The sequence below is a fragment of the Moschus berezovskii genome, chromosome 9 (genome assembly GCF_049115385.1).
Source record: "Moschus berezovskii isolate FMDL1 chromosome 9, NW_MosBer_1.0, whole genome shotgun sequence".
Taxonomy (NCBI): Eukaryota; Metazoa; Chordata; class Mammalia; order Artiodactyla; family Moschidae; genus Moschus; species Moschus berezovskii.
In genome coordinates this window covers 59,144,977-59,170,655 of record NC_142468.1, presented here as the reverse complement: position 1 = coordinate 59,170,655, position 25,679 = coordinate 59,144,977, and the positions used below count along the sequence as shown (strand labels likewise).

Below are 25,679 nucleotides of genomic sequence, written 5' to 3'. Positions count from 1 at the left end.
GAAAAAAGGCACTCAAGAGATAAGCCAACAGGTCATAGGTGTTCTCTGTAACTGTACTTACTCTTGCAATGTTTCTCTATGTTTGAAATTGTTTCCAAATAAAGTTTTTAAAAACTGAAAAGTACTGTTCCCTATGATATTTAGCCCTCAGGCTGTAGAAATGTGTTGGGTGGAAGGGGTGAGACTGCAAGGCCAGACCAAGTTTAGTGAAGATGGAGCACTGTGCAAAGGTGAGCCCCCCCAGCCTGGCCTATGAGAAGGGGGCCCTGGAACAGAGTTTGCAGGACTGGTGATGCCCTCATCAACCACCAACTATCCTCTGCTTCCATGAGGCCCTGGAGCTGGTCTCCACATCAACAAACAGGCTTGCGGCAGAGAAGTTCCATAAAAAGGGATTTATTGCCAAACTTCAAGAAAGGCGCTTCATAAGCAGAAGACATGGAATGTCATCCCCCTCCGGGAGGCCAGCCAGGCAGCCCCTGCATATTCCGGATCCTCCTCCCCTCCCCTGGAAGCTGGAGTCCCCCGTGGGCCCAGGCTGCCAAGGCACAGGCACCCCATAGGAACCAATGGCATCAAGCCACTGAGGTGACCCCGGAGCTGCTTGCTCAGCCTGGTCACTTATCAGAGCAGGAAACTGAGGCTCTAGTCCCAGGAAGGAGGTGACTTGGTGAATGCCTCACCCAGCCCAGGTGGTTGGTGAGGAAAGGCTATTCCCCAAGGAAGAAAGCAGGGGGCTACGTGAAGGTAGGCCCCTGGTAACATTCTTGCTCTCATATTGGAGACATATGAAGAGACGGGTGGACCTTGATCTAATTTGATGTATGAGGAAACCTCATACAGGCTAGGTCTGGGAGCCTAGCCTGTTCAAGGAGTGTGGTTTAGGGAGGCCAGTGGGGGCTCATGAGTCATGACATTGCTGCTCGCCCACACCCCTGCACAGTCAGGCCGCAGAGTGGACACGTGCCCCTCCTGATACCTGCCACTACCCTGAAGACCAAACAGAAGCAGAGTAAAGAAGGCAGGGACCTGCACCTGCAGGCCTCAGTGGGCATGACTAGTGGCTGGGGGTGGGGCGATGGGCAGGAAGGCCAAAGCATGCAGCTGTGAGCCTCCCTCTCTTTCAGTAAACAAAAGTGCACTTGCAGAAACCCCTGAGCAGGCCTGTCAGAAGCTGCTCCTACTCCCACAGGCCCCAGGGAGCGGCTGTGGCCCTCAGAGCCTCCGCACCTTACAGACTCTGCCCTCAGTCCAGCCGCTGCAGCAGGACAGACACCGGATGTGCTCCGGAGCCAGAGATGATACTGCAGGGAAGGGGTAGGGACGGGACGGACCAGGAAAGGGACAGGAGATAAAGCTCCTTCCACAAGGAAGTTCAGGAGGAGCAATCCATGTGGAGCCGGAGCCACGGGAGGAGGGGAAAGGGGAGAGGGAAGTGATTTCAGGCCCAACAGCTCCCATGAGCATTTGAAGAAATAACTGGGATACTGGACCCGTCTGGGTTGAGAAGGAATCAAAAAGACCCAGATATAAATCCCATCTGGGAAGCACAGAAGTTTGGGCAGCTTCACTCCTGAATGTTGATTTGTAATGAATTACATACAAGATTTTCTGATGTTGACATCAGGTTCACCTGAACAGGAATATGCAAGGCTGGACCCAAGCTGGTCCAGGGGCAGGGAAGAGACTATGAGACCCTTCAAGTTCCTCCTCCACCCTGGAGTCCACCAAGCCTGGCTCAACAGAGGGGAAGGCCTGCAGAATACAAAACGGGCCCAGGGAGGGGCCACATAGCTAATGGCTTTCTCACACAGATGCCTCCCACCTGCCTTCAGAGGCTCCAGCTGGGATCCAGGTCACACTCAACTAAAGGCCGAACCTCTGGTCTAGACCCGAGGCCCCAGCCACTTCTGGGAAGAGGTGGGTGGGGAGGGTCAGTTATGGCTTGAAGCTGCCTCTGCCATGAGACTCTGCCTGGGAACATCTGGCCATGGAGGCTGCAGGGGGGCTCAGCTGTGCTCTGTTCAGAGGTCAGGAATGTAAACTATTGAGGGCGGAAAGTAGAGATGATGCCGCCCCCGGAAACCCCGAGCACTGTGCCAAGGCCCTGGGGGTGTTCGGAACAACCACGCAAGCACAGAAGTCCCGAGAGTGTGCTCCCAGCCCAAGCCCAGAGCCGGAGGCCCAGCCAGACAGCAGCCCTGGGCGGTACCTGGCACCTCTGGCCAGGGCAGGGAGGGAAGGATCCCAGGAGTCTCTACAGGTCCTGGCCGAACCCCGACATGCCTGATGGCCCTTCTACAGCCTGAAGAAGCACATTTCTCGGCAGGGCTGGGCTCTGAGGACTAAGCCGGCCAGCAGGGAACGTCCCTGGCCCGGCAGGCCCTAGGGTGCGCTTCTCCTGTAGAGGGTCACCAGCTCCCTCCTCTTCTCCCGGAGCCCAGGTGCTTCCTGGCTCATCTCTTCCAGATCCCTGATCTCCTGCAGGACCTGGGTGGCCTGTCTCAGTTGCTCCACAGCCTGGCTGAGCAAAGTCTCGGCGTTCACGGAGGCCGACTCACCGCCCAGCACCTTGTTCAACAGTTTCTCTGTCTTTTCCGAGGCCACCTTCACCTCCAGTTGAGCCCGATGCAGTTGCTCCCCAGGCTGCCGCTGACGTCGGGGGACTTCCCCCAGCAGGTCACCCAGGGAGGAGCAGCGGGGATGGAACTGAGGTTGCGGGTCCCAAGGGGGCAGGACGGTGGATGTCGTTGTAGCCTTTGGGGGAGTTCCTGGGGGGCCTGCAGCTTGGGACGACTGGAGAGCGTCGGAACTGTCATCCACACCATTCACTGAGACCTCTGCTGGGCCTGAGTCAGACGCCTCAGAGGCCCCAGGACTCTGGGCTGGCCCAGAAGCCTCCACGCCACTCATGGACACTTTCAGTTTCTCTGATAAGATCTTGGGCGGGGGGGTAGGGGGCTTCCCACCCTCCCTGGGCCCAGCCTCAGAAGTCTCAGCACCCGGCACCTGGGGCGGTTCTGCACTCTCAGAGTCAGGGGCCTCCTCAGGGCTGGGGTTCTCCCAGCTCACCTTCAGCTTGTCAGACAGGATCCTGTTGGGGGGCTGCTCAGAGTCACCATCCTCCACCACTGGAGTCTCCGAGTCTTCTCGGCTTTCAGGGTGGGCCTCAGCGCTTGCTGGGACAGGGGTAGGGGCACTCTGCCCCACAGGGGTCTCCATTCTGTCACTAGCACTGCTGGTCTCAGGCGCTGGGGAAGGCTTGGCAGGAGGCATGGGCGGCCGGGGTGTCTCCCGGGGCTGGGCTGCATCGACATCATTGCTAGGGGCTAACACTGGCGGCCCGCTGTTCGGAACATCGAGGTCCAGACGCGAAAGCCCATCAGATGCAGCATTGGCTACCTGCAGGGGCAGGACATGGCATCAACTTGGATGACTGGCCACTGGGTCAGTTGTGCCCATCTACAAGAGTACTCAAGTCCTCTCATCCAGGCTTCCCATGCCCCTGGCCTCCCACGCCGTCCATGCCCTCTGCTCTGGCTTCCAAAGCCATCTGGTTAGTAGCTAAAGTGATTCTCTGATGAATCCGCTTATCTCTCTCACTTCCATAAATTCCTGGTTTTGGAATCACAGGCCAAGAAGCCAGAACCAAGGTGTCCTCTCAGGCCTCAGCCTGGCTTCTTCCAGCCTATGTAATAGGCTGTTCTTTTGAAAAGCAACTGTGCTGGCCTGGGTGGCAGGAAACATAGTTTCCAGCCCTATTTCAGCCCCCTAGTTGGCTGTAGGCCTTGAGAGGGTCCCTTCTCTGCAACCACCCACCCAGCAGGCAACAGGATCAGATCTCACACATGAGTTTGCCACATCACCCTGCGCTCACTCGCCGTGGAGACTTCTGTCCAGCCTGCTAGTCCCATGGCCAGCCCTCTGGGCCAGAGCTCTCCAGCCTTCCCCTGCCCAGCTGCTGAGCAGCCAGTACCCATTCTCCTCATGTCATCACATGTGGCCCCAGACATGGGCAGCCCAAGACCACAGCTGACCGCCAGAGGAGAACAGCTGCACCCAGCAGGCAGCTGTCCCCACCTGGCCCCAGGGGCCCGCAGGGACACCCAGCAGCCCCAAGGTCATGGGGATAACTCCTCAGAGGGCCTGGAGCGGGACTGGGCAGGAGGCCCCTTGCCCAAGGTCCCTCAAGGTCTTCACTCCCTTTCACACGCAAAGGATGACCAGGCCTATACATGACTACTGGACACAAGTCCCTCCCTAAGTTCTTCTCAGAGGGTCCCCCTCTCCAAGCCTGGCCCTCCCCATAGCTCCCAGGCTTTCTCCCTCAGACATGCCTTTCCTCTCGGGCTGCTTCAGTCACTCCCTCTGCAGGATGTTTTCCCTCAGCTGACAGACATGAATAGGCTGTCTCATCTCAAAAGCAAACCATCCAATGACCTAGACCCCCTTCTGTCTCCCTGCTTCCCCGCCACAGTCTCCTTCGCACCAGCACCCCCAGCTCTGCAAGCCATGACAGCCCAAAGCCGACTCTCTGAGAAAACGTGCTGGAATCATCACCATCTGCCTTTTCCCCTGTCCTGCCCCATGACTTGTGGCTGCCAACCTGGCTGATGACCCACGGTCCAGTGCCCTTCTCTCTGGATGCACCCCTCTCAGGCTCCCTCTTCCTTGGCTTCCTGTGCCCCTCATTCCTCAAAGGCAACATTTGCTGAGGTTCTTTCCTGTCCTCCAAGATCTCCCCCCCAACCATCTACCCCCATCAGTAACAATGGTCTGAGAAAGGACTCCTCCCTTTCCCCTCCCCTGGCCACAACTTCTCCCTAATTCCTTGTATCGAGGGCCTCCTTGTGTCCTTCCCCCTCCCACGCCTGGGTCTCCTGGCATGTGGGCACTCTGACGACCCTCCGTGTCCACTCTGCCTCCCTGAGCCCTGAATTCAGTCACAAGGCCAGGTGGCTCTTGCTGCCTAGTGTCTCTCCCACTGGCCCTCCCTTTTCACCCCTCCTGGAGCCTGGAGGCTCTACCTCTGCCTCTATTTCCTGGCCCCCTGCCTTCCCCTGCATCAACCCAACCCATACTACCCAGGGCCTCCAACTGACATCTGGAACACATCCTTCCATCCATCCTGCCCCTAAACCCTGCTTTCAAGACCTCCACAATTTCCTCCCCCAACCCCACCTTCCCACACCATCTCCCAGTCAAAGGGACAGAGCACGCCTTAAACTCCCCTGCTGGGGCCTCAAACTCACACCATTCCTTACACCCAGGACCTCCCTCACTCCAAGTCTCCCCACTGAAACCCTTCCTGTGCTTCAGAGGTCAGCTCAGCCTGACGCCAACAGTGCTTAGGAACAAGGTAGCCCCCAGACTGCTGCCATCTAAGCAGCTGCGGTCCCAGGCTCAACTGACCCCCAACCCTTCCAAGCTGGGGGCAAGGCCTTACCTCCTTCAGGTGGACTCTCGTAGGGGGCCTGCGCCGCTGGTCCCTACGTACGCGGTCCCGTGTCACATGCTCCAGGACACAACTCTTGTCCACCTTGACCTGGGAACGAGGAAACCGTGTCAGTCCCCACCCAGCCTTGGGGAGGGGAAGAAATGCCCAGGTGGTGATCTGACTCAGAGGTGGGGTCTGCACCTCCTCCTTGCCTGACGGGGTCAAGCGCCCCACACTGTCTCTCTCTTTGAGGCCTCTCCCTGCGTCCAGGTGTCTGCTTTTCTAACCCTGCCTCTACACGGCCTCTGTCGTCTCTCTGCAGTCCAAGGCTCTCCCTCTTCTGCAGCTGCCCTCTGTGCTTCAGTCTTCCTGCCCAAACAGGCTATCAGCCCTCACTTCTCAGTCCACTGCAAATACATAAGCAGCCCTGTGGCTGTTTTTGTGCTTAGCTGAGGGGAGTGGGGACGAGACAGCCCATGATCCCCTAGTACCTGGCTTCCAGAAAAGGCCTTCCTTGGCCCCAGTCACTCTCCCAGGACCCCTGAGGATCCTGAGAGAAAGCTCAAGAAAGACCAGGGACTCTACTCCCCCTGGGTCGGGAAGCCTGGAGGGCACCCTCTCTGAGGGTGAGGAAGGTGGGCAAGGAGTAGCCAGGAAGCCACAGTGAGAGTCATGCGGGAAATCCAGACTGAATCCCAGCGCAGCTGGTCCCTGTGATGGGAAGTGTTCTAAGATTCTTCTCCCCCGAGGTGAGACTCAGGCCCACCTGGGGGTCTTTGCAGTGGAGCAGCTGGTCCTGCTCCATCAAGGCTGTCGGCCGAGGCCCAGGCCATGCTCCTGTGGCCTCCAACATCCTCTCCCATGAAACGGGGACACTTTACCAAACTAGTGAAGGGCTGAATATGACACAGTCACATAAGACATGACCTGGGAGCCATAGCTGCCAGTAAGGGAACCTGGGTGTTAAGAGGGAACTTGCCCGGGAGAATTCGTCCCCTATCAACCTCAGTCTTCTGCAATCCAAGGGGTCACTCTAGGTGGCCCCCAGGTCCATTTTAGCCCAAATAGCTATGAATCCATAATGTCAAAGATAAACCCTCCCTAGGAGATCTGGCCCTGTGGGACACCCTTCCTGCCCAGAACCTGATCACGGCCCTGCTGGCATCACCACTACAGACAGGGGGCTGGATGGCCACTGCAGACAGGAAAGGAGGGCCTGGCCTAGAGCCAGCCAAGCTCAGACTCCACGGCCCAACTGAAGAGTGAGCTGCCAGGCTCTCAGCTCACTTCAGACCTCTCTGCCCTGGGCCCACCTGCTGTTAAGGCTGGATCTGGGTTGGAAAGCAAGCACGGTTGCAACCAGTTAAATTCTACCCATGTTTCAATTTAAAAATTCATACTTAAATTTCCTTACACCTCAGTTTCCTCATCTGAAAGGTGTGAACAGTCACTTACTTTGAAATGTGTTGTGAGGATTAAATGAGGTAACAACAGCAGGTGTCCCAGTGTTTGTAGCAGTGACATAATCAAGGGGTTGTCTGGGGTGGGGGGCAGGGTCCACTCTGAGATCACACGTGGAGGGAAAAGAGACCCAGAGCAGTCCAGAGGACTGCATCGCACCTCATCAAAAGCCTTGTTCTTGCCTCGGTTGATTCCTTCATTGAGGGCTTTGATCCAGGATTCCTTCTCCTCCCCACTGGGTGCCTGGAACTTGATGTCACTGACCTGCAACAGGCATGGGTGTGATGAATGGCAGATGTTTATAAAGGTTCACACTTGGGGTCTTAGGGAAACTTCCCACAGCTGGTCAGAAGCAAATCAAAATGACCCCCATATCAGGTCTCACAAAGGGGCTCCAGAGCAAGGGAGGAGACAGACCCATCAGAGAAGGGGCCCTCTTCACGGATACAGCTGCCAGGGAGGTGGATTCAAATCTGCATTGCCCAGATCTGGTCTCACCCTCTGTGACTGCTCCAGACCACAGCCTGACCTCTGAGATTTCTCTGTGAAGTAGGAATACAGTCCCAGTCTACATCTGCCAGACTGAGTACGACACAGGTGACAGGCATGAGGGGTGGCCATCAGAGAAGGCCTTCTAGAACAAGGCCACCTACAGCTGCCCAGGGACCCCACACCCAGTCCTGGCCAAGTGAAAAAGTCCCAGGGTCTCCGTTCTGGCCTTGGGTCATGGACTGAAAGAGAGAAAGGGCATTAGGAGGTCCATTTCAGCCCCCTCATCATACAGATGAGGCTCATCAGAGGGACGGGACTTGGCCCAAGGCGGCCTGAGGTAATCCCATGACTCAACCTCACATCCCCCCTCACCCCACCCCACAACACAGGTCCCTTTCCACCTCAGGCAGGAGCTCCAAGCTCCTACATTAGAATCAGAGAGGCCCCTCCTGGCCAGGCCCCAAGGTCAGACAGGAAATAGTGGAAGGAGTGAAGCCACACAAACCGAGGAGCTGCCTTCCATGGCAGACACAGCAGTAGGGCCCCTGAGCTGGACAGACCAGCACTCACAGCTGGCTGACCCTGAACTTCAGGGAGCTGTGAAGATCAATGATGTAGCAAAGTGTTAAACGTGGAAGTGAGCACAGACAGGGTGCTCAGTCATAGGAACTGTCACCATTTCTCTCCTGCACAAAACAGTCCTAGTTTCCTTATCTGGAAAAAGGGATGACACTACCTACTACAAAGCAACGCTGAGCGAACTGAACACCCTGGTGACTCTGTGGTAAAGAATCCACCTGCCAATGCAGGTAATGCGGGTTCGATCCCTGCAGGGTCAGGAGGATCCCCTGGAGGAGGAAATGGCAACTCACTGGGAAAGCCCATGGACAGAGGAGCCTGGTTCACTACAGTCCATGGGGTCACACAAGAGATGGACGAGACTTAGCAACTAAATAATAACAAAGCCACGGTCTGGCACACAGTCAGTACTCAGTAAGTAGTTACTCAATGAACAGCTCATCAATGAATAAGCTGGCCCTTGGTTCCCGTTTTGGGGTCTCTGCCCACTCTCTGACCTCGAGATGCCCTAGTTCTTTGTCGGGCAGGTCACCATCTGCCCATCCCTGCCCGGGTGTTAGATCGTGCCTTCCCTCCTGCCGATCTCCTGGTTATGTAACACACGGCCTGCCTGGCCCCCTCAGCATCCTCGTTATATAACTTCCTCCTGGCTGCCTCTGAGTTCTCCTCATACAGGGCCCTGGTCCCACCCACCTCCCCACGCCAGGCACAGCCAAATGCTCATTTGCATGACCAGGGTAAATTCGATCCTGGCAGGAGATCGGCAGCTAAGTCAGAAACCCCAGGGCACCTTGGCAACTGCCTCGGCCCAGCCATCAGGGCTGCTCGGGGCTCAGGAAGGGACAACACTGCATCTGAACTCTGAAAGGGCCCGCTCAACCCTTTGATTGGGTTTGCGAGTACGGTGGCCCCAGGCAGCCCATCAGCCCAGCTACTGCCCCAGCTTGCAGGCCCAGAGTCAATGGGGTGGGGCCCCTGCCTGGTGCAGGACTTAGCATCCCAGACAGTTTGAGAGACATACATTTGAACTCAGAAAAGGATGCAGCAAGAGTAGGGCAGAGGATGAGCACTGACCGAGGAGTCAACATCTGAGTTGTAGTCCCACTAACCTGCAATGAGAACTGCAAGGGTCTCTGTACTAACTGGGGCCTCAATGGGACAAAATATCCAACAACTGCACCCAACCCAAACTGTAACTCTTTCCCATTGGCCAGCCCACCTAAGCAGGCTGGGGGGAGTGTGCCAGCCCAGGGGTTCCCCAGGAGAGGGAATATGAAGTTATACAGGACCCAGCCCCACCCTAAGGAACCCAGTAACCCTGCCTTAATGAGCTAGGCATCAGAACAGGGACAGATAGAAGACCAAGAAGTTGCTCCTCTTGCCCCACCCCCACCCCACATCCTGAAGAGGCAGCCACAGGCTGCACCGATGGTCCCTCCCCATGCCTTCCCAAGAAGCCCCAGGGCACAGGCCCCGGCAGGAGTTTAGAAGCTAACAGGACTGGACACAGAGAAGGCCCACTTGGCTGGGAAAGGGGGGAGGACAAAATGGCAGAGAGGAAAGAAGTGGGAGGAGGAGAGAGGAGGCAGGAGAGAGGAAAGGGCCAAGCTGGCTGAAACCAGCAGGGCAGCGAGGCCCAGCAGAGGCCACCCTGCTTCCTGGCAGCGGCTGCCTGTGACCTCATGGCAGGGGTGTGGGGACAGGGAGGCAGGAGGGAGAGGGGCATGCAAGACACTGGAGTCTTTGTTTATTTGATTAGAGGGGAAAAAAGGCGGCCTCAGGACCAGACAGCCGGGGTCATGTGACCTCCTGGCCAGCCTGTGGCCTCACTGAGGCCGGGAACACCCAAGGCGATAGGAAAGCAGGGTGAGAGGGTGCAGGCGAGCTGGGGGCAGGGGAAGCGGAGCTTTGTGCAGCCCACCATCTGATCTCTGGAGAGTCCCCACTCTCTGTGTGAGCTCCTGGGGTACCAAGGGTCGGGGGCCCTTGAGCTGAAACGAGGATGGACTGTGTTCCCGCTGCCCAGCAGCCCCCACCAATCACTCCCCATCTCCCCAACTCACTGTCCTGTTCCTAGAGTCACCCAGAGTCAACCTGAACTCCTGGCTTGACTGGGGGATGAAAGGGAGGGTGTTGGCCGAAGCAGCTGAGAATGCAGCTGCACAAACAGGCCGCTTACTCGGAAGGTGATGTCCCACCCTGAGTGGGGCCCGAACCACCTAGCCCACCATCAGCCGGTTCTCAGAGAAACGAGGTGGTCCACAGAATGGCACTGGCAGAGGGCAGAGAAGCAAGCCCCCTCTGCCCACATCCACAGGTGCTCGCCGAGGGACACACAGACGCAGACAGCTCCCCGGCCAGGCGGACACTCTCCTGCCCACAGAGGTGCACTCACGGGCCTCAGGCACACAGGCAAACCTTCACACTCTACACGTCTCCCAAACACACACACACACACACACACACACAGCACCACTCAGACGGAAAGTGCACCTCCAGAACAGGGTAGGGGTTCTAGGGCCTGAAAGACCAAAATACGGCTGCTCTCCCCATCTTCCTCACGGAACCCTAAGCAGCAGAAGTCAAGTGAAACCTGCCCCTGACCTTGGCACAAGCCCATCCCCGGGATCAGAGCTCCATGCTTCCTTGCCCCCACCTACCACTGAGTGGGACAGAAGGTTATTGCGTCAAGTCATCATGGTCTCCCCCGGGGACCACAGAGGACTGGGCTCCCGGCCCTTAAAGCTATGAAAGGATCAGAATGGCCTGGGGCAAGCCCAGACCAGGCCCGCTCCCCAGCCCCCAGCTTCTGTGACTCAGCCCCTCTCTGCGAGGCTCCACATGATGAGCAGAATCTGGGGCGAGGCACGGCCCAGCTGCAGATGGGCGCGAGCTGGCGAGCAGCACTGTGCACACCAGCCTCCAAGCTGATCTCCCTCCTGACATCTGTGAAACTCCGCCACGTGGCAACACCCACCCGGACTCCCTGCCAGAGATGAGGGGTGCAAACAGCGAACTCCGTCCATATACACAGCCTGTCCCAGGGAATGAACCTCTCAGGCAAGAGACTTCCTCCAGCTTCAGCCAAGAAAGGACAATGCAAAGGGAGGAAAGCTGGAGCTGTAGGTCCGAGCACTGAAGCTGGGGTGGAAGGTAGGAGGGGTGGCCCACCCAGGAAGGCCTGGGATGAAGGAAGCGTGTGGTTGCCTGACTATGGCAGGGTGCCGAGGTCTGGCAGGGTGAAGACCTCATCCCTAGCCTTCCTGCCTCAGTCCCTGGCCTCCTGTGTCCAGGCAGTGGGAGAATGCCAAGGGCCCACCTCCCAAAGACTACTTTCCAACTACAGCCCCCAGGGCCTAGAAGGGGAGACAGGAGTGGAGCTCTCGGCAGAGCCTAAATGCACCTCCTATCAACCAGGGGCTGGGGGGCTCCAAGACAAAAACAAGCCATAGGTCCCACCAACAGCAGAACCCTGGTCCAAGCCTCCGCCACACTGAACAGAAACCCGGCAGGCTTGCATCCAGGGGCCCAGACTGTTTTGAGAAACTTCCAGGGTGACCTTCCCCAGCAGACCCTGGCCTAGAGGGAGGTCAGCCAGCAGCGGGCTCAGCCCTACCTTGTTCCCCGGGGACCGCAGCAGGATAAAGCGATGCTTCCGCTTGAGGAGGGCACGAAGGTCCTGGCATTTCTCATAGCTGCCCAGCTCCACTGTCTCCACACACTTCTGCTCATCCTGGGGAGGGAGACAGAGGGAACACAGTAAGCGCCAGATGCCCCTAGACCCTCAAACACCCAGTCCCACCCCAGACCCTGATCCCACTCAGTGAGGGCATCGCTTGGTCAGAGGGGGCCCTCGGGCTGAAAATCAACCACCAAGAGGCGGCATTCAGACTTGGCAAGTAGACAATGTTCAGTCTACGCTGGTTGGAGGGATGTCCTCAAAGCTCTCCATCCATATAAGAAATGGGCTCTCAGCACAAAGGTAGGTAGCAGGATTGATTCAGATGTGCCTAAGATCAAAGGAGGAAACAGGGGAAGCTGGAAGGGCTTAGGCAAGTGTGCCTGGGAGTCCGTGCGGGCCCAGAAGCCAGGCAGAGATCAGTCCAAGAGGTGGCCTGGAAGGAGGAGAAAGTTGAAAGGGAAAAAAGGTTTTCCAGGTAGAGCCACAGAGAGAAGCTGTTTGGGGCTATATGACCTGACTTCACCACAGTGATCCAGAGTTGACTTCCCCACTGGGCATCTTCCTCCTCTGACCCTTCACCTGGGGTGAGAGGCCACTCTCCACGGCCAGCACAATAGACAGGGCAAAAGTTCCTTCAAGAGCATCCCAAGTCTGCCACCGTGAGGATCCATCACTAGTAGGGCTGGTGGCCAGGACAGTGACCAGTCTCTTCTCAGCCACCTCTGGACACTGCCTGGGCCACCTTCCCACACACCAGCCCTGGCTCTTGAGTGTATTCTCCTCCTGGGCTCCACCCCCCGGGTGCCTCTGCAGCAAGCTGCCTGGGACATGCTCCTCCCTCCATGGTGGCCAGCTGCTTCCTCTTCTGGGGAAGACCAGGCTGAAATAGCTTCCTCAGTGTGTCACACTCTCCCCCTGGAGACTCCAGGGAAGTAGTTGCATGCCCTGGGAGACTGGCTAGCAAGTGAAGTCAACTCTTGCTGTTGACACCATGCAAAGCCAGGAGGAGCATCCAACCAGGGACCACCTCAGGGCTCCACAGTTTTGGGTGGAATATCTGGGGTGGAGGCAGTTGACTCGATTCTTTGCAGAGGAAATAAACCCAATTTCCCTCCATGATAATTCTCACCTACTAAGAAACCCTGACACTTAGTAAGCCCTTTTGCTTCCCTGATTCTCCAGAGTTCCTCAAGCACCCTGAAATCCTAGAATCCCAGGATTTGCCTCATTTTATAGAGAAAAAGAATGACATCTGGAGGCAAAGGGAACTGCCCTAGTGCACGGACCCAAATATGGGCTTCCACAGTGGCTCAGCAGTAAAGAATCCACCTGCAATGCAGGAGACACAGGAAATGTGGGTTTGACCTTGGGTCAGGAAAATCCTCTGGAAGAGGACATGGCAACCCACTTCAGTATTGCTGCCAGGAAAATCCCATGGACCGAGGAGCCTGGCAGGTGACAATCCATAGGATCACAAAAGAGTTGGACACGACTTGAGCAACTGAGCACACACAGACCCAAACATAGGAGCAGTGCCAAATGGAAACACACATCCTCTGACTTCCAAGCCAGAGGGCCGTTTTAGCACACCACACTCCTTCCAGCCAGAGCCAGAGGCTAGACAGTGGCCCTAGCAGCAGGGTGCTCTGCACAAGTGGTCCTCCAGTTGTGGTACCTGGGCCAGCAGCAGTCACATCACCTGGGGACTTGTCAGAAATGCTCATCTTCAAGTCCCCACCCTACTGAATCATAATCTTGGGGGAATGGGCCAGCAATCTGAGTTTTAAGAAGCCCTCCAGGTGATTGTAATGTTTACAAAAGCTTGCAAACCTCTGCCCTACACCAGAGATTCTCAACCTTGGTGGTACCTGGTAGCTTTAAAAATCCCCATGCCCAGGCAACATCCCGGACCAATTACATTAGGATCCCTGGAGGACAGAGCCAGACATTAGTATTTTCCAAAGCAAATGACTGTACAGCTAAGGTTTGTAACCACTGACCTACTCTCTCTTCAGCCCCTCGGGGAAAAGGCAATAGGTAGCCAGGGTGACCTGTCTCTCCCATCTAGAGTCAAACAAGTATCTTTTCCCATTCCTGCCTCCATGCAGCTCTTTCCAATCCTTAGTCTTCTATCCATTGCATGTGTCTGCACTCAAAACAAGGCTGGTAAAATCCACCTGCTCCAGGAAGCCGCCTGCTCTCCCACACAAGCCTGAGCCTCAGCGCTCTCTCTCCTCTGACATTCCCCATCTGCAGGCATCTTACTAGGCACTAGGGACAAGCTGTCATGGGGAAGGACGTCCTAACTCCCTGGAGCCACCTCTCTCCACTTCTGTTGCCTGTGTCTCCTTTCTGTTCCCCTGCCAGTGCCCTATAAGGAACAGCGCTCCAGAGGAAAAGTTTGCTAAACTGAATGCCTGACTCAGAGCAAGACTCCAGGAAGAAACCCACCCCGCCCTCAGATCCCAGAGAGAGATCCTCACCTACCCCATGTGCACAGGCCTCCCCCGCCCCCCACTGGGAAGATAACTGGCCCAAACACACCCTCCTCTGTCTGGAAACAAAAGGTCAGTCCATCTCCACCACCCAGTTCCCCATGGCTGCCTGACCTGGGTCTCCTCTCAACCTGAATCACTGAATCATCTGGCCCTTCTGCAGATCAGAAAAATCAGATAACCCAGCAGGCACTGGGTGGGGGCTGCACTTTTGGAATGTCAGCCTCACTGACAGCAAAGAAACAGCCAAGAGTCATTTGCACTCGCCTAGTTCCTTACATCAGAAAGGGGAATTGAACATTTCTCAATTCCCTCTCCTGTGCCAAGCTCCCCCACCCCCGAGCGCTAAGTTCTTGAAACCGCCTTGAGGTTTTTAATAGTGATTTTTTTTTTAAAGTGTGATTTAGACTTTTCGTGTTTAGGGGATGTGAAATCCTTCCTGCTTCCCAGACGTGCCCAGATGTGGCTCAGGAGGTGGCGCAGGACAAGGCTGGCAGCACCTGACGAGCTGACAGCTGGGGGCCTGTCACTCAATTCTTATGGTTGCTGGAACTGGAGGAGGCTGTGACAGCCCCCTTTACTTATAAAAATAGCCCCCTGCAGCCACCACAGCATATCCTAATTTGGTGGCAGTGCAGAACGTCTGGGGACTGTCTGCACTATTCACCCCCTTGGCCTTCTCTGGCTGTTTCTCTGACACCCCAGCTCCATGAGCCTGGGGACTCAGTCAGGAAAGGTGAGGTGCATCTCAAAGGCAGCTCCTTTAAATGCCTAGATCTCTCTTGGCCTGGGACAAGGACAAATTGACCAGGTCAGCCTGAGGCACGCCAACAGGGGCCGATGGGGAACAGGCAGGATCCCCCTTCCCCTGCCCCCAGCCCAGTTCTTCCCCGCATACCCATTGGTCAGAGGCACACAGCGACAGCCCTCTTACAGCCTCAACCCCAAAACACAAAGAGCATTCCCAAGTAAAGACCACCCTTCCGCCTCAGGTCTTCACCCAGAACTTCATCAACACTTACTCAACACACAACTTCCACGTGCTGGCTTGTCTAAATTCCAAGCCTGCCAAAATGAAAAGGGGCACGAGTCTGAAGTGGAAAGATGCGGGGACTGTGAGAGGACAAGGACAGCAAAAGGGACAACCGGAAGGTTGATGTTGAAGGAGAAAGAAAAGCTGAAAAGTACATTCGACAGCAGGAGCAGCTGGCTCACCAGTGACTGAGTCACTCAGGAAGACTGTTCAGGCCAGCATCTTCTGCTGAAGCAGGCAGACAAGAATATCCAACATGTTTTAGAGCAGCGGTCCCCAAACTTTTGGTCACCAGGGAACTATCTTGTGGAAGATAATTTTTCCATGGAGCAGGGGTGGGAGGACGCTTTTGGGGTGATTCAAGCACATTTCGTTTACTGTGCACTTTATTTCTACTCTAATGCTGCCGCTGATCCGATAGAGGTACTGGTCTTCGACCTGCAGTTTGGGGACCCCTGTTTTAGAGGATTTCCATAAAAAACAAGTTTTAGAGTTTACTTGCTGGCATAGCTGGATGGAGAGCTCCCTGACTTTGGGAGGTCTAGATCTGACCTTCTTTCACTGAGATGCTGAATAGGATCTGGCCACCCTGGGCCTCAGGATCCTCCTCTGTAGAATGTGACATGATGGCTGCTCTTCAGGGACTGTCGTGAGCATCGTCCAAGAAGTTGCTGTGAAGTTGCTCAGTCGTGTCCGACTCTTTGCAACCCCATGGACTGTAGCCTACCACGCTCCTCCGTCCATGGAATTTTCCAGGCAAGAGTACTGGGATGGGTTGCCATTTCCTTCCCCAGGGGATCTTCCCGACCCAGGGATCGAACCCGGGTCTTCCGCATTGCAGGCAGACGCTTTACCATCTGAGCTACCAGGGAAGCCCATTGTCCAAGAGGGGTAGGCAAGATCGCCAAACAAGCATGAGACGTAAGTGTTATTTCTACTCTCATTACTGAGTGGAGCAAGCTTCAGTTTCTGGAAACTTCACGTAAGTGGAACCTAGCCCCGGGACAGCAAGCTGCAGAGTAGGTGACCAGCTAAGGAGACGCACTCATCCCTACCCACATATACCTCAAACAGCCCTCACCTGGAAGCCTTACACTCGCACATAGAGGTACCGCCCTTGTACTGCACAGGCCCAGAAAAAACCAGGCACTTGCCCAAGTTTGCACAGCAGGTCCAAAGTGAAACAGGCCTTCCAGTCCCAGGTCCAGGATCTCTTTCTGGACTGGGCTACCCTCACTTGGCTCCCCAACACAGAACACTCCAACTCAGAAGCAGGCCGGTCCTTACCTCATTCTCGTAGACCAGCAGCTGGGCCTGGCAGAGGAGCAGGTAGCGGTCCTTCCAGAGCCCTAGGAAGCCCCCACTGCTCTTCTTGATCCAGCCAGCCTTGTCCGCCGTCTGTGCGCTCCGAGGCTTCTGGCCCTGCTCCTTCACACCCTGTAACAGAGCATTGGGACACACCACGAGGGCTGCTGCCCTGAGGCCACACGGAGATGTAACCCTCTGCTGGATATCACCCCACGTGAATTTCCCCCTCAATCCCTGAGGCAGTTACTCTCAATCCAGTATCAGAAATGGCAATAATAACAGCAGCCACAATAATAACCGCAGGCATCTTATATTGAGCCACTGTATTATGTTTTACACAAACTGCCTCATTTAACCCATGCAACTACCCTCCTAGGTGGTAGCATCCTCATCCACATGTCACTGCAGACTGAAGCTCTGACAGGGGAGGTGACTTACAGAATTCACACTGGGCCTCTGACCTTGCCCTCCCCTCCACTATTCTGCTCCCAGTGTATTCATTCAACCATGTCAACACACGTGGTACTGAGCACCCACAATGTCATGGGTGCTAGAGTAGGCAGGGAAGAATAAAAATAACACATCTCTGCCCTCCCAGAGCTGGCAATGCAGGGAAGAAGGCGCTGAACAACTAAACACCTGAGATAAACACACGAACAAGTGTGAAATGTTATGAAGCAATCAGTGAAAGTGAAGTGAAGAGGAGGGAGTGAGACAGGATAGTGGGGGACCTGGGTCAGGTCAGGGTGGCACAGGACAGCCTCTCAGAGAAAAGAATGTCCCAGCAGGATCAGAAGGATGGGAGGAGGCAGGCAGGCAGAGTGGTAATCTTCCTCCTCACCCCTGCCTCAGAGAGCCCTCTCCGCAGCCCCTGCATCCGGCCCCAAAGCAGGAGGTTCCACTGCCCTCATCCGTGCCCCAGGTCAGGACTTTAGCTCAGCCACCCCACCTGACGAGGGCTGCCTTCAATCACAGGCAGGTACAGGAGGTAAACTCAAACTCTTCTCAAGGACACAGCAGCCACCCTGGAGCCTCCAGGCCAGTCACTGACATCTCGTGTCTCTTGGTTACCCACCTGGGTATCTGGGTGCCAGGTATATGCCTACCAGGTGGGGCCAAATTCACATTTAGTACCCAGCACCCGGTACTGTTTCTTTACACATAATGGGTGCTTGAGGAAGACCTGTGAAATGAAAATAAAAATACACCCAGTTTGCTAACCACTTTGCTTCAATGACTGGTACCCAGAGTGGTGAGTGTGAAGGGGAGGGTGGAGGAGAAAGGGCTGAGAGCATGTCAGAATCTACAGGATGCTAGAAGGAAATCAGCACTGACTAATTTTGACTACTTTATAATTTACATAAAGCTTAAAAAAAGGGGGGCTCCAGTTAAAAGGAGCACATCTCTCCCCAGAGATATCCTGTGGTCACCGATGCTTTTAGAAGGACAAGTCCAGAGAGAAGAGTGATGAGCTGTCATGAGTGGGGCAGGGCATGGCCTTCCTGAGCTCCATCACAGCAGGGAACCCCCAGTCTGGTCCTTACTGTGGCCCCCTCCCCCACTGCGCTGCACACTCCACTGGTCAGGGGTCTGAGCTTTGAAGCCCAAGCCACACAGACCAGAGGCAAGTCACATGATCTCTCTGAGCCTCAGTTTCTTCATCGGTGACATGGTGATATTGACAGAAGTTGCAAGGGCTATAACTCCGTGAGGCTGGGGATTTTTTGTTTTGTTTACTGTTGTATCCCCAGTGGCTAGACAGTGTCTGGCACACAGTAGGTGCTCAATAAATGTTTGTTGCTAAATAAAAAGACACAACATATAAAGCAATGCCTCAGTTCAGTTCAGTCGCTCAGTCGTGTCCGACTCTTTGCGACCCCATGAATCACAGCACACCAGGCCTCCCTGTCCATCACCAACTCCCGGAGTTCACTCAAACTAGGACCCCCTAAACTTAGTCAATGGCAGCTGTCACTGTTACTGTTGTCACTGTCTTTCCCTCTGCCTCTCGGGGACCCTGTCCCTGGGCCTGGTTCAGAATTCAAGACAAGACCTATCTGGGCTCAGCTGCTGGGCCTCAATGCCCCCAGGAGCTCCAGGAATATGAGGTGCCCCCTAAAGATCTCTCCCTAACTTATAGATGGCAAGAGAAATGGAGAAGTGGAACGGTCCCGAATGGTGTTCCCGGATGGAGAATGAGGAAGTGAGAGGCTTGCTGACAGGCTAGTTATGAGCCACCCTGATCAGGAGAAAGGACTTCGGGGCCTCTGACAAGAAGCGGGGCTCTAGGATCCTACTATGCACCCAAAGCCCCACCTTCATCGCTTGTGTTCAGCCCTATGGGCTGTGTGACCCCCTGGGGCCTCTTCCACTCAGGGACCCCTGCAAGCTGGCCTAGGCCCAGGGCTGGAGGGGAAGAAGTGGGACAAGGGAAATCCCACCCCCACATTTGACACGTCACACCCCTCCATTAGCAAGTACAGCAGCTGGCCACCCCCCCACCCCCACCCCGCCTGCAGATTTAGGCTTCTCTTACACAAGACTGCAGAGCAGCGGCCCAGATCTCCCACCTCTGAGCTCCAAGCTCGCCTCCTGTTTCCAGGGGCCCACCCACGACCCCGTGGGATCTCACAGCCCCTCTACTTATGACTATCCTGCCTGCCTCACCCACAGCCTGAGATGTGAAAACTTCCTGCCAGCTGGAAGCTCCCGGGGGCAAGGCTGGAAGCTTGTGCCCTGATGCATCCTCTCTGCAGGTAGCAGAGCAGTGCCCAGTGACTGCCATGATTGTATGAGCCAGAAGCAAGTCCAGAGCCTTCGGGGATGTGGATATCAGCATAGGGCTCAGACAAGGCACTTGGGGATGGGGGTGACAACTGAGGAACTGGAGGTGGCACAAACCCAAGCCCATGGGAGGGTCTCCTGCCCAGGAATCAGTCACAGCAGATACCAGTGGACAGGCCTGGCTGGAGGTCAGAGTCCTGCCACCCTTCACCCAGTCCCTCTCCCTGCCCCTCAGACACTCTCCCACCAGGAGGCTGGCTATCTATGTCCCAGTAAGTTTTAATAAACGGCCCCTCCCTTTGGTGGGCTCGGAGGGGAGGTTTTGTCCTGCTCACCCCAGTTTCTTGGCCTCCTCTCCTCTCACTGACCGGCTGACCACTCTTCTTCCTGTTTCGCCCTCTCTTCTCCCACCCAGCCACACTCAAGCCCCTCCCCATGCCCACCGTGAATAGCTTCTGAGGCACCCCTGGGCACCAGCTTGGCTCTGCTTTGCCTGAAACGGGAGGGTCTCTGGGCCATTTGTTTAAAAAAAAAAAAAGAAAGAAAAAGATACCAGGTCAGCCCAGCCCTCCGCACAGAAAGGAGCCATGCCAGGGAGAAACAGACCAGCAGAAAAGAACTTGCTGGCACCTCACATCACAAAAAGCTTAGGATAATGACTTTTGCTCTTGGACTGGACTAAACCCCATGATGCTCTGACCAAACTCTGCTAAGAACCCACCATGTCAGAGCCCTGTGATGGGGCAATCAGAGAGACGAAGCACAGGCTCTGCGTGGGGAACTTCCAGTCTGATGGGCGCAACACAGACCCCACACAAGGGAAATCCCCAGTCTGGGGGCTGGGTGGGCATCCTCTGCTTGAGAGGATCCCAGTCCATCGGGAGGGCTCTAGCACCTACCCAGATGGGTACCCAGTCTTGGCTCTCTGGTAGGGTAAGGGCTTGGGGTTAGTTTGGGAAGCCCTTGCAGAAGGAAAGGTTTTGGTAGGATTGTGAGGAAGGAGACACATATCTTGGCCCAGAGAAGGGCATCAAAGACCCTACATTCTCAACCCCTTCACTACAGGATGAGAAATTGCAGGCCAGAAAGAGTCGAAGATTAGCTTAAGGTTCCAAAACCCATACTGGGACAGGCCACTGCCCTGCCTCTCTCTAGATGCGTAAGGGCAAAGGAGCAGCCTGGTGCCACTGGAGGCCAAGCCAGGGAAAGGCATGACTGAGAGGAGGGGGGCAGAACCCCAGGGCGGAGACAGGAAAGCCTGAGTCCAGTTGCCACAATAACCTCACACTGATCACTGCAGCTTTCAAAGCTTTTGCACATAAACCATCACATTTCTGGAATGCCCACCTCCTTCATTTTACAGATGAGGAAACTGTGGCCCTGAGAACACAGATGGACAGACGCCCGGTGACCAGACCCGCACTTCCGCAACAAACCTCAACCTGATGAAACTCCATCCATATGCAGGAGGTCACTGAGGGGCCTTGGCACCAGTGTGCCTGGGGAGGAAATTCAAAGCTAGGAGGAGAACTAAAGGAGCCATTTGGGAGTGAGGTGAGGAGGCCGGCCTGGGGTCATGGGGCAGAGAAGGTGACTACAATCTAAGCAGTGTTTAAGAGAAAGGAGGATGGGGACTGAGGCCAGGAGAAACAAGAGGAAGCGGTGGGGAGAAGAAATGGGAGGAAAAGAGGGATGCCAAAGGAAGGGTAGAGAACAGGGAAGCCCGTGGTCACGTGGGGAGGTGGTGGGCGAGGCCTTAGATACCCTAGGTATGCAGGGAGCTTTTGGCATCTGGGAGTTAGTAAATGGCAATGTGAGAGACTCAAGACCAGAGGATTAGGGGCTGGGTTGACCACCAGACAAGCCATTGGGCAAGGAGGCCCCAGGGGAACTTCCCTTAATTGAGGGGGGTGCGGTACCAGAGCAGATCCGAGATCGAGTAGTCCTGTCCCACATCCTCTGGGAGAAAAGGAGAGGAAGAAGCCCAGCCCTCACAGCAAGGGTAAGGGAGCCCCACCCCTGTCAGCAAGAAACCACAGCAAATCACAGAGGCCTGACTGTGCCCCCTATTTCCACCCACTCTGAGAGAAGGGGCTACAATCAAGACCCAGGGAGGAGACCAGGCCCAATATTTTATAGAAGAGGAAACGCAGGCTTAGAGGGGAAGTGACTTATCTACCATCCCACAGAAGCGCAGGGCCTGGCCTGAGAGAACTGGGACAGATACCCCAGCTGCTCCTGGACAGTGGTCCCAGGAAGCAGGGAGATGAGCACGGATGGGGACACAGGCAGTCTGGTCCCCAGCTGGCCAGGGTTGCCCCAAGAGTGAAGGTTTCATCTTTCCTCCCCACCTACCCAGGCAAAGACACAGCCCCTCCCCTCGGTTTGGGAGGGGCAGAAGCTGAGACCCCCTTGGGGGACCAGAAGCAAAATCCTCTAGTCTCAGCAGGCCCCTCCCTAGTTTATTCATTCCACAGTCACACATTAAGTGCTGGCAGTGTGCCTGGAAGAGGGGGCTACTGAGAAAACTGAGTTTGCAAGTAAAGGGAGGGGGTCACAGAATGCTTGACCACACTCCAGACCATGAAGGTCCTGAGGGGAATGAGGGAGGCTCAAGGACCACTGCTGGTCCAGCTGCCCTGCTCCTCCAGGGAATCAGCCCTCCAGGGATGTGAGGATGGCAGGGGCAGGGATCAGCCCTGATCAGGGCCTGACACCTAATCAGGGAAGAAGCTGGACCCACCAGGGATAAAGGACCTACAGGGATGTAGGGGAGAAAATGCAACTTGTGCAGTCCTCCAGCCACCAGACAGGGTCACAGCCTCAAGATTCCTTGAGACAAGGACTCCAGAACCCACAGAGCCACCACAAAACACACACACACACACACACACACACACACTGTGCCCTTTTCGGATCCGACGTGGACAGCACAGGGAGTCAGTGGTAACAAGGGTTCGAGCCCAGCGACTCAGGCTACTTTCAGCAAGTCATCAAACTCACCGGCGCCTCAGTCTCCCCATCTGTCCAACGGGAATTACCACCACCACCATGACCACAGTTGGTGGGAGAAGACAGAAATAATGAAGGAGAATGGGTCTGCGATCCCTCACTCCCGCCCCTGCCTCGTCTCATCGGGCCTAGGCTCTGCCTGGGGGATCGGGGTGGACAGGGCGGGTGAGGGTGTCCGGAGACCCGCCGCAGGAGAGGGGCTGGCAGGAACAAGGGCCTGAGCCAGGGACCCCAAACGCCGCAAGAGTCTCAGAGACCCCAGCCCAGGCCCCCCGCCTGGCCCGGCCCTCACCTCCTCTTCCATGACGAGTCCGCTGAGGTCCGGCTGCTCGGCCGCTCGGCCGCTCACTCCCGGCGCCGCGCGGCCTCCGACACCTCCATCCAGCGCCGGCCGGGCGGCGGCTCTGCGCGCTCTGTCCCGCGGGCTGCCGGGGGCCCAAGAAACTTCGGGGGGCGGGGCCGAGGGCGGGGCGGGGCTTCCGGGCGCCGGGGGCGGGGCCGGGGCGGGGCCTGGAGGCCGCCGTCCGGGCGGGAAACCGCGGCCGGGGCCGGGCCGAGGGAGGAGCCTGGGCGGGGCCCGGCGGGGGCTCGGGACCTGGATGGAGGAACCCGGGCTGGAGGAAGACGGAGGGGCCCGACGGAGAGCGGTTTCCCTGACCCGCGGAAGGACAGGGGCTGGAAGGGAATAAGGGGTGCGGGGGAACGGCAGGGGGAGGGCGCGGGGGAGGGGGCTTCCGGCCAGACGCGGAGGCGAGGGGAACGGGCGGGGGCCGAGGGCGGGGCCGGGGTGGGGCAGGACGGAGTCAGCCCCCGAGGTGCTGACCGCTCCCGCCTTTGAGATCTCCTGACCGAGTGGGCTGCGGTTGCCAGACTGGGCTAACCGGCCTGGAAGGCCCAGAAATGGGGGCAATCAAGAGATTCCTTCTTTCCTCCCTGACCCTGGGGTAGTGGCAACGACCTGGTCCTCCTCCCCGGAATCTCCTGGCAGGGCGGCGCCTGGAGCTTGGATCCCAAGAGAGTCGTATAACGGGAAGACCTGGGGCTGGGAGTCGGGACTCCCGCGTCCCTTTGGGGGTGGAGGTCTGCCTCTGGCTCTCAGGGCCAGAGGTCCTGAGAGGGCCACAGTTCCCCAAATCAGTGTTCTCCTGCCCTCGCTGGGCATTGCTCATAACTGTCCGCCTAATTCCTGTGTCTGAGGGGTCCCCCCACCCCCATCCAGCAGTGAATCTTGCAGCCTTGACAACCTTGCTGGGAAGTGAAATGTAAGGATAATGGTGTTACTTAGACCTTGTGCCCTCACTTTACACTTAGAGAAACAGATCTACAGAGAAAAGGTGACTGGCTGCATCCCAACCTCCAGCACCTTCACACATACACACGCACGCGCGCGCGCACACACACACACACACACCTCTTCCCTCTTAGCTCTCTGGGTCAACCATGCCTAATGCCTCTGCAGGAAGAATTAAGTGCCGGTGGAATCAGTGGTGACCTCCTTTGGCTCTGGCTGCCATAGCAGCAGCTGTACCAGTTGACCCAGCTCCCCTTTCACTGCCTTCTACTGGCCCTCACACTTCCAAGTCACTTCCAGCCAGCATGGAAAAGGGCAGCCTGGAGCTCCAGGACCAAGGGAAAGGAAGATGGGGGTCATACTTTTTTTTCATACCTGTGCCTGGGTTCCTTTATCTAAAGGGATAAAGAAAATCCAGCTTGGGGAAACTGAGAAAGTCAGCGTACATGGCAACAACCTCTTAAAGCCACCATGTGGTATAAGTCCCTCAACCTGCAGAACTGTGCAGCTGGTGTACCCAATGCCTGAGGACTCAGAAGGTCCTGTATCTAGAAACTCACGTTCCACCTGCCTGAGATCAGAGACCCTGGGGAATTCATGTGGTTGCATAGAAGCAACTCATGGTGGGGGTGGAGTGGGAGTGAGGTCAGTTCTGAAATTCAGTCATCTCTGTTGCTACTGAGAGTGAGCCACTGATCACCACTTTGGTCTCAGTTTTTCCCCATCCAGCCTATGCTGTCCCTCTAACTGAGTGCCTCTGAAGTGGTTTGTTTTCCAATACATCATCATCCTGGCATTTGCTGTTCACTCAAAAGAACTTAGGACACCTCCAATATCTGCTCACTGTACTAAACTCTTCACATATATTTCGTTTAATCCTCACAAAAGTAGGTACCCATACATGAGATAGTTAGAATTTTTATCCTTATTTTACAGATCAAGAATTCAAAGTGTAGGGGCTTCCCCGGTGACTCAGTTCAGTTCAGCTCAGTCGTGTCCAGCTCTTTGCCAACCCATGGACTGTAGTTGTAACCTCTCAACAGATATTTACTGAATGGATATTTATCAATGAATAATGAAGCCATTCTCTCCAAGTCCTGACCCTCTACCTCTACTATCTCTTGAATTTGCTTCTACCATCCATATAAACCACTGGCCTGGTTCCGGCTCCATAGGCTCCAACCTGGATTTCTGTGACAATCTCTGACCCAGTGGGTCTCCATGTCTCTCTTGCCCTGTCACCATTCTTTACATACTAGTTCTTTTTTAAAAATTTATTTTTAATTGAAGGATAATTGCTTTCAATATTGTGTTGGTCTCTGGTATACATCAACATGAATCAGCCATAGGTATATATACGTCCTCTCCCTCTTGAACCTCCCTCCTAACACTGACCCCTTCCCACTGCTTTAGGTTGTCACAGAGCCCTGTTTGAGTTTCCTGAGTCATACAGCAAATTCCCACTGGCTATCTATTTCACATATGGCAGTGTATATGTTTCCATGCTACTCTCTCCATTCATCCCACCCGCACACAACAGTTCCAAAAATAAGGTATTAATATGAAAATCCATGCTGTAGCACGCCAGACTTCCCTGTGCATCATCAACTCCCAGAGCTTGCTCAAGCTCATGTCCATTGAGTCAGTGATGCCACCCAACCATCTCATCCTCTGTCGTCCCCTTCTCCTCCTGCCTTCAATCTTTCCCAGCATCACGGTCTTTTCCAATGAGTCAGCTCCTAGCATCAGGTGGTCACAGTATTGGAGTTTCAGCTTCAGCATCAGTCCTTCCAGTGAATATTCAGGACTGATTTCCTTTAGGATGGACTGGTTTGATCTCTTTGCAGTCCAAGGGACTCTCAAGAGTCTTCTCCCTGGTGGCTCAGTGTAAAGAATTTGCCTGCCAATGCAGGAGACATGGGTTTGATCCCTGATCCAAGAAGATCCCACGTGCCAATGAGCAACGAAGCCTGTGCACCACAACTGTTGAGCCTGTGCCCTAGAGCCCATGCTCTGCAGCAAAAGAAGCCACCACAATGAGAAGCCCTCACACTGCAACTAGAGAGTAGCCCCCGCCCACCACAACTAGAGACAAGCCCTCATAG

At 55.7% G+C, this 25,679-nt stretch overlaps 1 protein-coding gene across 1 annotated transcript; it reads right to left on the bottom strand.

Moving 5' to 3' along the window:
* Positions 1–380: 380 nt before the first annotated feature.
* Positions 381–22,718, bottom strand: PLEKHO2 (pleckstrin homology domain containing O2). The gene is made up of 6 exons (XM_055436324.2): positions 22,576–22,718; positions 16,467–16,616; positions 11,586–11,702; positions 7,058–7,162; positions 5,447–5,545; positions 381–3,402 (listed from the first exon to the last, which is right to left on the bottom strand). Exons 1-6 carry the CDS (start codon positions 22,585–22,587, stop codon positions 2,386–2,388), a joined length of 1,500 nt encoding a protein of 499 aa, XP_055292299.2. The 5' UTR covers positions 22,588–22,718; the 3' UTR covers positions 381–2,385.
* Between the last annotated feature and the right edge of the window lie 2,961 nt (positions 22,719–25,679).

Bases quoted from the DNA above. Each gene is read 5' to 3' on its own strand.
- PLEKHO2 (XM_055436324.2), bottom strand. The intron at 7,163-11,585 runs GTAGGGCTGAGC...TGCCTGTTGCAG, and splicing joins TGCGGTCCCCGGGGAACAAG to GTCAGTGACATCAAGTTCCA. The intron at 3,403-5,446 runs GTAAGGCCTTGC...CTGCCCCTGCAG, and splicing joins CGAGAGTCCACCTGAAGGAG to GTAGCCAATGCTGCATCTGA.